General features: G+C 51.6%; 7 protein-coding genes across 7 annotated transcripts; 4 read left to right on the top strand and 3 right to left on the bottom strand.

Moving 5' to 3' along the window:
* Positions 1–152: 152 nt before the first annotated feature.
* Positions 153–1,184, bottom strand: AA0111_g7389 (hypothetical protein; the record flags this gene model as incomplete). The annotated part of the gene is made up of 1 exon (XM_028653717.1): positions 153–1,184. One exon carries the CDS (start codon positions 1,182–1,184, stop codon positions 153–155), a length of 1,032 nt encoding a protein of 343 aa, XP_028505125.1.
* Positions 1,185–1,475: 291 nt separating this feature from the next.
* AA0111_g7388 (hypothetical protein) lies at positions 1,476–2,906 on the bottom strand (the record flags this gene model as incomplete). Its single annotated transcript, XM_028653716.1, has 1 exon — positions 1,476–2,906. The coding sequence occupies one exon, from the start codon at positions 2,904–2,906 to the stop codon at positions 1,476–1,478; it is 1,431 nt and encodes a 476-aa protein (XP_028505124.1).
* Positions 2,907–4,405: 1,499 nt separating this feature from the next.
* Positions 4,406–6,394, top strand: AA0111_g7387 (hypothetical protein; the record flags this gene model as incomplete). The annotated part of the gene is made up of 1 exon (XM_028653715.1): positions 4,406–6,394. One exon carries the CDS (start codon positions 4,406–4,408, stop codon positions 6,392–6,394), a length of 1,989 nt encoding a protein of 662 aa, XP_028505123.1.
* Positions 6,395–6,911: 517 nt separating this feature from the next.
* On the top strand, positions 6,912–9,782 carry AA0111_g7386 (hypothetical protein; the record flags this gene model as incomplete). Its single annotated transcript, XM_028653714.1, has 7 exons — positions 6,912–8,279; positions 8,326–8,496; positions 8,549–8,636; positions 8,710–8,951; positions 8,999–9,491; positions 9,546–9,644; positions 9,706–9,782. 7 exons carry the CDS (start codon positions 6,912–6,914, stop codon positions 9,780–9,782), a joined length of 2,538 nt encoding a protein of 845 aa, XP_028505122.1.
* A 423-nt stretch (positions 9,783–10,205) lies between these two features.
* On the bottom strand, positions 10,206–11,190 carry AA0111_g7385 (hypothetical protein; the record flags this gene model as incomplete). Its single annotated transcript, XM_028653713.1, has 2 exons — positions 10,206–10,504; positions 10,560–11,190. The coding sequence occupies 2 exons, from the start codon at positions 11,188–11,190 to the stop codon at positions 10,206–10,208; spliced, it is 930 nt and encodes a 309-aa protein (XP_028505121.1).
* Positions 11,191–11,788: 598 nt separating this feature from the next.
* AA0111_g7384 (hypothetical protein) lies at positions 11,789–12,258 on the top strand (the record flags this gene model as incomplete). Its single annotated transcript, XM_028653712.1, has 4 exons — positions 11,789–11,930; positions 11,977–12,008; positions 12,063–12,126; positions 12,176–12,258. 4 exons carry the CDS (start codon positions 11,789–11,791, stop codon positions 12,256–12,258), a joined length of 321 nt encoding a protein of 106 aa, XP_028505120.1.
* Positions 12,259–12,609: 351 nt separating this feature from the next.
* Positions 12,610–13,476, top strand: AA0111_g7383 (hypothetical protein; the record flags this gene model as incomplete). The annotated part of the gene is made up of 1 exon (XM_028653711.1): positions 12,610–13,476. The coding sequence occupies one exon, from the start codon at positions 12,610–12,612 to the stop codon at positions 13,474–13,476; it is 867 nt and encodes a 288-aa protein (XP_028505119.1).
* Positions 13,477–14,010: the final 534 nt, after the last annotated feature.

Below are 14,010 nucleotides of genomic sequence, written 5' to 3'. Positions count from 1 at the left end.
TCTGGAACGCCTCGCCGGCTTCCACGGACTGCGAGCTGCAGCGCCCCACCATCTCCAAGCCCGACCAACCAGGTGTTCCCGTGTCTCTCAAGAGCTTACGCACGTAGATGAGACTCATTGCCGGCGGTATATCTCACCGTGCCATGCCATCTCTACAATGTCTGCACGGGCAAATCCAACTCAACCAGCCAAGGTGGGTGTTCAAGCACGCCTGGCTCATCACCCTCCATTGCTGCGTTGACGCACAGAGTCTGCTGCTTATTCTCTCGAAATTCTTGAGCGGCGCCCGGAGTCAAGCTTCTGAATCCTTTCTTACGACATGAATTCTCTCCCATCCATACTTTCGATATCGATCCAATGGGATCGCCTTCCAGCACCGTTTGTCCTTCGTGCCTCAGCACATGCGCTTCGTAGAAGCCGCGACGCGGCGAGTGAATGTGCCCAAAGCAATGCAATCGTGGTTGCACCCTCGCGATAGCGCGTCGCAAATGTTCACACCCCGCACTATGACCGTCAATCTCGTCAAGTGTGTATCTCGCTGGGCCGTGGGTCATGACGATGTCAACGTTGTTGGGAATGGTCGAGGTCTCGGTACCGACGTTCTGAGCCCACGACGGGGTGCCTGCAGAGTTGAATCGGTCTTCTTTAGAAGGATACTGGAATGCCGATGCGCCGTAGACAGGAGTGTATGGTGATGCGTATATCCTGAAAGTCGCGCCGCATGCTAGCGTGAAGGTATATGTACCTTCCCATAAGAAGGTGATGCCATTCTCGCTCGCCTCTGAGCTTGCCTTCGGGCTCACCATTCCGAGCGCTCGTTCTGTATCAGCATCTTCTCCGCCCTGGGACAGCCAGTAGGACTTGTCCAGCGATATTTCGTGATTGCCACTAATGACAAGTTTCAAGTTAGCTTTAACCTTGCCTAGATGTTGGAGGGCTAGAGAGATGCTTTCTGGGGTGCCGTCTTCGGTCAAGTCGCCGCAATGAAGCAGCACATCGCATGGTGGCAGATTTTCTGGTAACTTAGCCCCATGTGTGTCAGATAGTATGAGGAATCGAACAGGCGTGGAAAGAGAGTGGTTGCCTTCGGGTCGGGTTTGATCTGCGGATGTTGAAGCCACCATGAGAGGATTTTCGGGTCGAAGTGCACGAGGGTAGGAAGTATCGGATATGTAGTCTAGCATGCTGGTCTAAATAGGGACCATGGTAGACTAGTAACAGTCAGGGACCCATGTACCAGTCAAGTATCATAGATAGATCGTTGTATCCTATAGCACGCGCTCGAAATTGCTGTATGAAGTCACATCAAGCTTGAACAAGACTGCAATATGCTAATCAAGGATAGTTTAATAATACAAATATTGAAGACATTATATTAGCGTATGAATGGAGATATCTGAATCGACCAAAGCAGTAGGAAACAACCTGGTTGTTGTCCATCAGCATAGTGATCCACCACTATATACTTGCTCCAACTACAAGCTTGCCAAAAGCTGAGGTAGCACGCTCTGGCTGGTGTAAGCCCAGCTGGAAGAGCTGTCATGCGCCCTCCACGCGGCACCTGTCCAGAAAGTGTTGCGCTTGCTTTGCAGTCCGTACAGATGCTTGTAGAATCCGGCGCGGGTAGCCTCCTCACCGACCAACATGTTGTATGGGCTGTGGTTGCTGAATGCGACGAACTCCGGCTCAGTCTCAGTCATATTGTTGGCAGCCTGGAAGCGCTTAAGGTCCGCGATGATCGCAGCCTTAGCCTCCTCGTCGCTCAGATGCTGACCAACCTTGGTGCCGTAGTAGACGAGACTTAGAGTTGGGTTGGCGGTGGGGTTGACATTGTAGATAGCAGGCATGGGTGGCAGCGCGTATGGCTTGTCAAGAGCGAGATTCTGAAGTGTGATGTTCGTAGGGCCAGCGTTTCTGATGATAGAGGTGTAGTATCCGACAGATGTAAATTGGTTGAAAATCTTCAACTCATCGCCGCTAGGGTCGAATTTGGCGAGGTTCTCGGGAGTAGGGGGGATAGCCATAAGGATCTTCTTCGCTTGAATGAGACGGCAGCCCATCGGTGTTTCGACAAGGACCTTGACGCCGCCATCAGCCTTGCTCACACGCTGCGTCTTGGTGACTTTAGAGGATAGAAGAACAGAGTTGGTAGCCTGGAGTTCGGCTGTGAGTTTCTCGAAAAGAAGGCTGTTGTCCATTACCGAGCTGGTCTGGAAGTTCTGCATAGTCTTCAAGAGACCAAGGGAAAAGGTGCGCATCTGCTGCAGAGCGGGGAGCTCGAGGATGTCACCAAAGGCGGAAGTGAGACCGAAGATGGTTTGTACCGCATCAGCGATGTCGTACTTTTGGACGAACTGGCCGAAGGGCATGTACAGATCCTCGGGAACGGGATCTGGCAAATAGAAACCACCCTCGAGTTGAGGATATTTGGCGAGAACCGCACCGTACTTCTGCAGAGCAATAGCCATGGCTGTCTGGTTAGGAGCAGGCAGACCCTGCAAAACCTGCCCAGTCCTGAAGTCAACATTCTGCGTCGGGAGAGCAGGGATGCTGAACCGGGTAGTGGAAAGGTTGAAGCGTGCGAACCATTGGTGCACCAAAGGTTCGTCGTGGTATAGCTTCACACCCATATCAATGGGAATTCCAGTCTCGTTATCCATGTAAGTCTCTGTGTGACCTCCCATACGGGATTTGCTCTCAACGACCACAACCCTCTTTCCTGCGTCCTTGAGTTGGATAGCAGAGTAGGCACCCATACCGCCCCCACCAATAATCACGACATCGGTATCGATAACCTGCTCCGGCTTATAGTAGCTGGCATCCATCTTGTTGGCCTTGTTGGGCGCTGCGATGGCCAAAGGAAGGGCGACCACCGCGGCGGCGGCAATAGAAGCAAACGAACGCATGACTGGAGTAGTTTTGCAGGGAGATAAGAAAGGTAAGGAGTGTGTGGTAATACTTCTCTTACCGACCACCAGACGTGTTGTATTTATATGATCAAAACATAGCGAGTGATTGTATATGCGGTGGCTCTTCCGGCTCGGTCCTACTGTGTAAGCTGAAGTGTAATTAAAAGTAAGACCGCACTGTCGGAACAATCGACGACAAGCATCACGACTAAGTTCATGCGGGTTGGCAATAGCCCGTCAATAGGGGACTGGGCCGGGGTCTCACGTGCTGACGTAGCGCCGTGGCTATTGCATTCGATGCGTAGGAATCAAGGGCTAGAATGTCGAATAGCTTGCGGTTTGACTATCTGAAGCCTAGAGGGAAGCTGTATAAGAGCGTTTAAGTGCAGTATGGTACTACCAAAGCTAAGTTTGTGACGGTGCCTGATGGTTTGGGGTGATACTCTCTAGTGCCGATTGCAAGAGCGCGGACCTTGTGCTTTGACATTGATCACCGGTATTGCTGACCGTTGGACTCTTCTCCAGATCAGGCGCAGTACCTTGATGAGTCTCGCCGCTGTCTTGATGCCATTGCTCATGCTGACCCCGCTGAAGCGCCGCGTTCGGAGCGTTCGCCCGACTCTTGGAGGAGTTCGTGGTCTGTCGAGAGTCTGTCGTTGGCACGATCTTCGGTGGCATCTCCGGAGCATTGACGGTGTGGACGAAATGAGAGGAGATTTTGACTTCACCCACCGTGAAGCTGCGTGGAGGTCTACAGGTGTAACCGTTGCGTAATCTATGTTTCTAATCATGCTCGTTCTGCTTCCAACAGAGTTCTTACCTAGCCATGAAAGTTCTGTACACGCTCATATATCACAGTGGAAGCGCCTCCGCAGAGCTTGGAAGTACGGCAGTGCAAGGCGTCCTTGGTATCACCTACCAATGATGATATTGCGGAGAAGGTTACCCTGTTTTCGAGACGGGGCGATACGTGATGGTAGATGTCAACAGTGTCGCCACTATTCTCAATGGGAAGCTAGCATCATGTGTCTTACATTGCGACGCGCGCAACGCGCAGTTGATGTCGGTGAAATTATGACAGGATAAGTTGTTGGTGTTGACGTGTGGTTAGAACCCGCGGTAGAAAAGACGGTTAATGTCTAGCCTTGCTGATGGCTAGGTGCAGATCCAACGGTGGGTATTCGCTAGTACTTCCTCAACTACACTTGCAGTAATCTGCCGGCTGGGTACGTTGGATAAGCCAAGCTACCGAGAAGCCATGTAAGACGAAGATCGCTTTGTAGCTGTGTTCTGGGATACCCAGTTGGGAGTGGGACATGTGCTGTGGAATGATGGTAGCGACCCAAGTCGATAGCGCCAACGTGACGGCGCGTCGTTTTCGAGAACCCCGCCATAATTTGGCCGCGACGCTGAAGCGCGACGAGGGATGGATCGCAGAAGGCAGATGCTGATACCACGACAGCCGCAAGCTCGCTTCGACCTTTATTGCAACGAAGATGTCGTTGTTTGGTGGTAGCGCCGCGCCATCTCGCTCCTCTTATGTATCTGATGCCTCGTCGTCACGTTCTTCTTCTTCTTCTCCGTCTGCACACTCATCGCCGTCAGTTGAGGAGGTCTCAGACCCGCGCAACGCGCAAGAAGCACCAAATCCCCATGTGCCGATATCACTCGACATAGACGATGACCTAGACACCGATAGCGGGTCCGCACGGGACGAACCCGACGAAGAGGAAGAAGACGACGGCGACGGCGACGACGGCGACGACGACGAACCAGTGCGCCCGAACCGCTTTCTCGGCCAACCCCAAGCATGGCAGAGCCTCACCGAGGCCGATCGCCAGGTAGCAGATTCGCTCGCTCAGATCCAAGACACAGATCTTGCGGCACATCTGTATAACGCCCATGCGCTCAAGCGGCGGTTACGACGACCCGAGGAAGCCACGGCGCAGCTCGAAAACTGGCAGAGTAGGGACAACTGGCTGAAGGCTGGCAAAGACCTCGAATACAAGGATGCGGCAGGCTTCGTGCAGACGGCAATGGTGCCTTCCAAAGAGTGGACGGCATGGCCATTGCCCCCAGCATCACTCTTGGACTCCGACGACGAGCTGGGCGATAGCATGGCGGGCGGTCAGACAGTCGAATGGCCTTCTGCAGGCACAGGCACACAAGATGTAGGAGATGAGCTCCGAGACGAACTTCAAGCTGTATTTTTACGACTGGCCAAAGAGAGATGGAACTCCCGGGAAGCGGCCTCGTCTGAATCCGACGCCGGCGACTACACAACAGCTTCACGCAGCGAGTCACGATCTCAAAGCGCCAGTCGCGCGCAGTCGCGCTCTATTTCCATGGCTCCATTTCCACTGGAAGATGAAGACGAAGCACGCGACGATAGCAACGACGATGAACGCCATCATGCGACTGGAAAGAAACGTGGCAGGAAACCTCGTAACGAGAGACTCACCGAGCCGACTTTGCTAGCCGACGACGCGAGAACACAGCGGCTTCTACAGCCAACGATACGGGCCATGACGGGAAAGCTAGACGAGCTTGCACTGGCTATCCGCCGAACTCGTGCCAACCATTTCGGTCGCGGCGGGTCGGCAGATTCCTCCATGAGTGACTTCACATCAGGTGCAGAGTCGAGTGCGCCGGAGTCAAGGTCTACATCACGAGCCCGATCGAAGGGTGGAACAAGTCGCGGATCAAGCACCCGACCTCCTTCGCGTGCAAGATCGGCGCGAGCTGCTCACACAGCACAATCAGGAACAAAGACTGCCAAAGATGGAAGCAGGCCTCCCGATAGTGATGCTACCTCAAGTGGAGCATCTGACTGGGAGGCGTCCAACAACATAACCCGCGAACGAAAACGTCGCAGATCCTCAAGCAGCATCGGTGGTAGTGATGTTTCAGAAACACAAGAACTGCAGCTGAGGGAAGGCCTTATGGATTGGAGTGAAGTGCTTGGGTTGGCTGCTGTACAGGGTTGGGACAGAGAAGCTATTGCACGTACGGCTCAGCGTTGCGCCGCTCTGTTTGGTGAGAGCATGTCATTTATGCACTTCCACGAGACTCTTGCTTTGAAGCCTGCTTCCGAGCCTGTGTTCTACACACCTTCAGCTATACCGCCGCCGGCCGTCTCCTCAATCCCGCAGCCTCCAACACCTAAGCGACCCTTCTTCCAGATCGGCACATTGCGTTGTCCGCATATAGATTGTTATGGGCATGAAAAAGACTTTGCTCTACCTTATCGCGTGGTCGAGCACTGCATGCGAGTCCACGGCTATGACCCTAGAACCAACGATTCTGACAACGAAGAGCGGACGTTTGGTGGTGTGCACATCGATGGATTCCTACAGCCTGTCACGGCGAAGCCAGGATGGTTAGGGAATGGGCGGACAAAGGCTGGTAGGGCGAACAAGATGCAAAAGAAGGGACAAGGTCGTAGTCGGGCTGCATCAGAAGCTATAATGAGCACTGGAGAATGAGTCATGGCCTTGCGCTGGACATGTCCGATATAGCAACATGACAGCACATTCGGTATGAAGCATCTGTATTCTGAAATGATACGACCAACATGCCTACCATGCTACCAGCATTTCTATGCAAACGTCTGACGTATCTTGGGCGTTCCGATCCACATGTTCAGGCGGGACCTTACATTAGCTTGCGCTAGCGCGATAGCCAACGCGATTTGTCGCGTTGACTAGAGTGCGGCCATCTCTTTCATAATCGCTCCCGCACCCCGCATCGCGGCTGCATCTATCGAGCTCGTCCCTATTGGCCATATCCATCGATAATACATGATTATATCAGTCAATTTATGTTCTCTATGGGCTTTAGTGAGAGGTGACCTTGCATCGTGAGTTGATACGATGGCGCATTAGATCCCTCTTATCACCTCGCCGTGCCCACGCAGTACGTGTTGGCTGTCCCCCGTTGAAATCGCGAACCAAATTTTGAGCTCACACCGCTTGTATAGATGATTATGCGCTGGACGCGTATATGAATAATACCCCTCCGACTACCGGTCCCACGGCCGCTCCGCCGCAGTACTCGCATTACACCCCTTTGCGTTACGCTTCTTCCATAACCGTACCCGTCGAGTACCCCACGTACATGCAGTACCATTCCGACAGCTTGCTCCCGCCAATGTCGAACATGGAAAATATCCCACCTATGGCTGCATTGCGGCCAAACGACGCATCAGAACAGAGGCCAACAAAACGAAAGTCAGATGGAGAACATCCTGACGCCTTCAGAGAGCGACCTAGACAAGCCGTATCGCCAATCAGCCCTAGAGTCCATTCTGCCACGCAAGATCACGCCCGAGCCTATAGTGGGCCTCAGTACGGAACTCAACACAACCCAGTCGAGATACTTTCGAGCCCAGAGTCAACGAAAAGCATACCAAGGCAACAGATGACGAGCTCAAAACAACCTGTCCTGCCGCAAGATCTGCGGAATGCTGGGTTATATGTTCAGGAGCCCAATCTCTCCGCGAAGAAGATTGTATACTACGCGGTAGCAGGTGGGAAAGTGCCTGGTATCTATACAAACTATGATACCGTTCTCGAACAGATTAAAGGCTACAGTGGTGGTTGGCAAAAGAAGTTTCGTACCATAGATGATGCATGGAAATATATGAACGAAAACAGATCCCGCGTCGAAATAGCGCTCCAGCGCCAAAGGGAGCGGCAGCAAGAGTCCTACAACTTTGCTCCGACATACCATGCGAATAGGGCTCAGCGTACACCTTCACCTCCTCCAAAGTACACTTACCCCCTTCTAACCCCACCTTCCAATCGATCCCAAGGATACGTAAACTACAATCTATCGCCTTCCAAAGCAGGACACGTTGTAGGGCAGTCGCAGCTTGCAGCAAATTCTCCAAGACCGAACACTACCGCTAACAAGAACGTTTCTGATCCCGAGATAAGATTGAGCGCAGAACAGCAGAGAGTCGTAGATCTCATCGTGGACGGCGGGAAAAACGTCTTCTACACTGGGTCTGCAGGATGTGGCAAGTCTACTATCTTGAAGGCTTTCGTTCCACTACTAAAAAAGCAAGGAAAGAACGTTCGGATTGTAGCGCCAACTAATCTCGCCGCGCTTAACATTGGCGGACAAACGACCTGGAATTTCGCTGGTTGGACAGTGAACAGCATGAACGAATCGTTGGATAGGTTGAAGGAAGCCGCTCACGGCAAAGAAACTTGGAAGAAGTTCGACATGACCGACGTGCTAGTCATCGATGAGATCAGCATGATTGAAAACCTCCAATTTGAGCGATTGAGCGAAGTCATGAAGGCCAGCCGCGCCGGCAAAGCCACTGGCCCATTTGGCGGCGTTCAAGTCGTTGTTACCGGAGACGTAAGTTACTCTACGAGATTCGATGCTGATATGCTAATTACCGTAGTTTTGTCAATTATCACCTGTGAAGCCCTTCCAGCATTGTATGGGGTGTGGATGGAAGCTCATTCATGAAAAGAGAGAAGGAGAGCTACATCACATTTGCGAGAACCCTAAATGTCGCTATGATTTCTGGTTCGACACCGACAAGTGGGCCTTCCGTAGCGAGGCGTGGAAGGTTTGTTGTATACTCCATCCGACTCGTACGGCAGCAACACTGACACAGGCAGGATTGCAAATTCGAACATATCAATCTCACAGAAATTCACAGGCAAGACGACAGGAAGTTTATCTCCATACTCCAGAAAATTCGCAGAGGTATAGTTGCCCACCATTGAGACGCCACTGTCGCATATAATTAAATTTGAAAACATGTACTGACACATACTAGATGGTGAGATTGTTAGGCATCACGCAAATATCCTGCTCAATCACACAAAAGATACCGAAGGCGCCATCCGACTATTCTCCAAGCGCCTGGATGTCGACCGTATAAACAAAGAAAACATTGCGAAGCTCCCTTCACAGCAACTCGCCTACAAGTGTTTAGATAGCTTCGTATGGAATGATCGCGAAGATACATCTTTGGAAAAATACTGTGAACAGAAAGAAGATGGTACTCTCAAACAACTAGTATGACAACCTCTGCGAATGTCCGAATATCACTGACTGTCACACAGAGAGAGCATCGCTACGAAGCTATTGTGCATTTGAAGGAGGGCATGCGCGTGGTGTTACAGGCCAATCTTGAACCCGACGCCGGCCTTGTAAACGGCTCCCAAGGCCTGATCATCGGATTTGAGGAATTTGACCCTAACAAGCTACCCCGCGCAGCAGAGGGCAAAGACGATTACGGTGAGCTCAAAGGTACTCATGCCAAATATTCCCAGGGGCAAATTAAGGAATACGCCAATCGGAACCGCCGCCAGCCATGGCCAGTTGTTCGGTTCGACAACGGCCGAACTAAGGTCATCTACGCGGACTGTCCTTGCAACGAACTCGGAAATGTTGGCGAGCATGGAGATAAGGGCAAGCTCAGCCTGTTATCGAGGGCACAGATTCCGCTTGTCGCAGGCTATGCCATTACTGTGCACAAGTCGCAGGGAATGACGCTGGATCGCGTTATTGTCGATCTCAAGGACGCTTTTGAGGCAAGCCAACTCTACGTCGCTCGTAAGTCGCGCTTCATTGATAGGGCTGTAACATATAAACTAATATCTTGAACAGTCAGTAGAGCACGCTCGCTCAAGGGTCTCGAAGTTGTGGCACTTCCAAAGAGACCTCTGGGGGGTGCCAATCCACAGGTCAGGGAATTCTTCAATAGATGTAAGTGTACATGGGCGAGCAACGTGTTAGACATACACTGACTCCTTACACCCGGACACAGACCTTGACCCGAATCAGCCCCATCCATCATCCCAGACGCCGCAAGCATCACAGGTTTCTCAGTCATCACAGTCTTGAGAAGTCAACTCTCCTATGTCCTACCGTTCCTCTGTGCGTCACTTGCGCGAATGGTGAGCTTCTTGCATATCTTTCATTTGTATACGACAATCTCTCTGGTGGTCGGATCTAGATCTCTGCATATACCCCATGCCTTTGGTATTTCGATACTACTTTTATACCAAAATGAATCTCGTTGAATATATTCAACAGCTATTACTCCTGTAGGAGTGGATGTTGTTGATGAGCATGAAAAATCACAAAATTGCATCACACCGACGGATAAAACGAACTAGGCCAGCAAGAAAGTTGTGCATACTTCATCATTGGCATAAAGTCGGACTCATATCATGCATCCGAGGATATAAAGAATATACGCGAAAGAAAAGGGGTATCAACTTGTTAAGGAAACTCATCACGTCTCCAACCAGTCTACGTACCAATCTACTCCGTCTTCCGGATGAGACCTTCGCCAGGCTTCACGCGCTGCGCCCACTCGGTCCAGCTGCCATCATACAAGCGCCTCTGTTGTGCCGGGAAGCCAGCTTCTGACAATGCAGCGTCGATGATTGCCGCTGTGACGCCTGTACCACAGCTGTTTATGATTGGCTTAGACGGATCCACCCCCTTGGACTTGAAGATAGCTTGGAGTTCGGAGGCAGGGAGAAGCGTCTTGTCTTTCGAATCGAGAAGGTCCGTGATGGGGACAGAGGTGGAGTGCGGAATGTGCCCAGATGAAAGGCCTAGTAGAGTCAGCTTCACCATGTTGTAGTGTCTCTTATGCAGCTAGAAGCATACCTTCTCTAGGCTCCGGATCAATACCCTTCCACCGGCCTAAGCTCCTCGCGTCCAATATTTGCACTTCATCCGCACCCTCCTTACCCAATTCTCTTGCAATGTCCTTGACCTCCTCAAAGGCGACAACCCTCTCTTCCTCCAACTTCGGCACTGCATATTCGGTCGGCGCAACCTCCTTTGGCTCTCCGCTCTCCGTTGGGAGCCCTTGTTCGACCCACTTGCGGAAGTTGTTCAACACATGCACATTTGGATGTCCGAAGACTTGTAGCGTCCAACCAACTCTCGGGGCTGAGAAGATACCCAGCTCCTTTGTATCATAGACGACTACGCTGTCTTCACGGCGTATACCGAGGTGTCTCATTGCGATTGCGAAGTCTTCGGCAGAAGGAAGCATGTGCGGATATGGCGAGTGGATGTCCTTGACGGCGTCGAGATCGAAGAAACGAGCGCGTGGGATACGCTTTTCAAGAAAAGTATCGTACCCATTCCTACCATCGTTGGGCAAAAACCAGGATGCGCAAAGCGGAACGATGCGCGGCTCTGAAGAAAGCTTGCTAGCATTATGCTTCAGAGCTGAATTGAGCTCGGATGGTGAGACGAGATAAGAAGGGAAGTGATGGTGTGAGGACATTGTCCGTCTACTGCTTGCAGCTATGGGGAAGCGGACGGAGGGAGTGGAAGAGAGTGGGCGTAAAGAGCAGCGGAAGCGTAGGACGAACATATTGGAAGCTGGACGGTGGATACAGTGAACTAGAAAAGGTGTCCTGGTCGGCGAGAAAGAAGAAGGAGCGAAGATATGTGGAGTAGACGGCGAGGTCAAGCTTCCCTATCTGCATCCATTGTACAGAGGAGGGTCCGCATTAAGCTTCAAGATTAGTGCGGGGAACTCAGCAAATCTGTCAAAGTGCCATCTACCTTACGCGCACGCAATTTTAGTCGAGTATAACATCATGTGACACGTTTTTTCGCGCTCGAATATAAAGATCGATTCACAAGATGATAGCATTACGCGTTTGGATAACGGCATTTGTATGGTCTACGAATTTGTGATTATGATGACGCTGGAAGCTCCAGCTTGAGCTCAGACCCTACTGGTAGCGGAATTAACGCGCCGTGGCCCCTCACCGCCGTAAATCTGCCGCCTCGGCATGTTTTGGTGCTGTTGATCTGCGTCCCACTCAATCTGCGCGCCAACTTCGTGTTCTACCCATTGCGCGACAAAGGACAGGATGAAAGTCACTATACGGGAATGGAACGCTGTCGCCGCATGGCGTTGGGACATGCCGGACGACGATGTCTGTGGTATCTGTCGCAACCCTTACGATAGCACTTGCTCCAAGTGCAAGTTTCCTGGAGACGAGTGTCCACTATGTATGTTCGAAGATGGCGAGGGTCAATGAAGACTAACATGATATAGTGCTGGGAGAGTGCAACCATTCCTTTCACATGGTGTGCTTATATCCTCAGAGAGTACCTGTTGCGCCCACAACTAACGTGTCTCAGCACTGTATTTTCTCCTGGCTCAAGCAAGAGAGCTCTCTAGAGAAGTGTCCCATGTGTCGTCAGCGTACGTACAGTTTGAGGCTCACAGAATACCCGCTGACTTGCATTCCCAGCCTTCAAGTCGAAGAGTCAAGACGCGCCAACAGCCACCGAAACTCCAACACAGCCGCAAGAACCCGATACAAGCCCATTGTAGCCTTCAAATCTTAGCACTGATGACGAAAATCTGTGAAGAGGCTCGTTACCGACATGCTTCTCGTGTATAGGCCGGGAGTTGGGGCAGTAGTGCTTCACATCCGAAGCGATACTTGGATTATACAGTACTGTTACCATCGGCGTTTGGATTTGGATACCCTAAGGATTTCATTACATACCTCAGCCTATTCACACTGCGACTTTCTCTGTACTTCAGTACTTGGTTCATACCTAGGTATCCTTGATGCTGGTAGGGTAGTGTGCATGGACCACGTCCCTTATCGATCGATCACGCATCTTACTAGAGCTCCCAGAACTCCGTTAACTCCAGCCTTCTATCAATCCCCACAACATGTCTAACAACCCCGACACTACAGAGCCCTTCTCAGATATCCACGCGTCGTACTCTCCACGATCAACACCGTTGCAGCGCGCCAAACATTCTCCCGACGACGAGCTCCGCGAGCAACAGCAGCCTGGCGATGCGCCAGAGGACGATGACGATGACGATATACCGTATCCCGAGCCTAGTTTCGAGCAGCCGTTGCTACCACCACCGAACTTCCGACCTTTCTTTACTCTAATCGAAGATACAACGTCGGGCGAGCACTACCACCCGTATACACACTATGTCTTTGCAGATGACGACCCGACCATCATAACCGCCGCATCGATGCGAGGCTTAGGGCTGGATGACACAAAGTACCTCCCACAGGATGCGCCAGGTGGTGGTGAGAGACGACGCAACCAGGGAAGTGAAGAAGGAGACGAGCAAGCCTCACCAGTCGAGTCGCCACTTCCCCCACCTATACCGGGTGTCAAGGAACACTACCTCATAATCGATGTCGCGGCGGACGGACGAACCATCGCAGATGCGCAGTCGCTTTCATCGGAGTGGCAGATAACGGAAACGGATGTGCGAACAGCTCCGTCGTTCGATGAGGATGCGCCAGACCAAGGGTACATGCTCCGGATTCAGGGCGTTGAGATACCGAGGAAGAGCAAGGGAAAGGGTCAGGCTGGACTGGACAGGCTGAACGAGGCGAGGGATCAACAAGCCGATATCTTCGATGCATTAGACGGATTAGTACAGGGTATCGAAGGAGGACTGGAGACTGCGGGCAAGATCTCGGGCGCGAGGTCAAGAATAGGCGAACAAGGCACACTGGCCGATGCTCGTGAGGATGATATAAGCAAGACGGTGGGTGATCAAGCATGATATCGGCGTGTTCAGTCGTTTCGCAAGTGGCATCAAGTCACATTCCTTGTCTTCATGCCTATCGATATTGAGCGTGCGCTTCAAAGCTGCTACCAAACGTTGACTCATATAAGAGATGTGGTTGGTGCCGACTGTGGTTGCCCACATCCAGCGTTCTCTAAATACCATCAATACCCCAGCGCACTCTATAATGAGCGGGTCTTTTATGTCAAGAGTAGCACTACGCTGTCTACCAGTCTACCGCAGGATACGATTCTTACTCAGATGCCATCTTCAACCCTGAAGACATCTCTAATACCGACCTTGGATGGTGCAAAAGTCAGATATGAATCAGCCTAGCATATATCACCTATAATTCGCTTCACAGCACGGCAAAGACAAGGTATTGTGAGTGTCAGTTCAATATGGTTTCTCTCACTTCACTACCCTGAGTCGCTCCTACCCGCTACCTTCTCTCACCAGGCGAGACGGTATGTGCACGGGTAAATAGTCTATATGATTCAAACTTTCTGCGTCAGACCTCCTCGTCACTCT

The sequence above is a fragment of the Alternaria arborescens genome, assembly GCF_004154835.1.
Source record: "Alternaria arborescens strain FERA 675 chromosome Unknown contig_16, whole genome shotgun sequence".
NCBI lineage: Eukaryota > Fungi > Ascomycota > Dothideomycetes > Pleosporales > Pleosporaceae > Alternaria > Alternaria arborescens.
The sequence above is the reverse complement of the archived record's forward strand: the minus strand, read 5'-3'. Positions and strand labels throughout refer to the sequence as shown.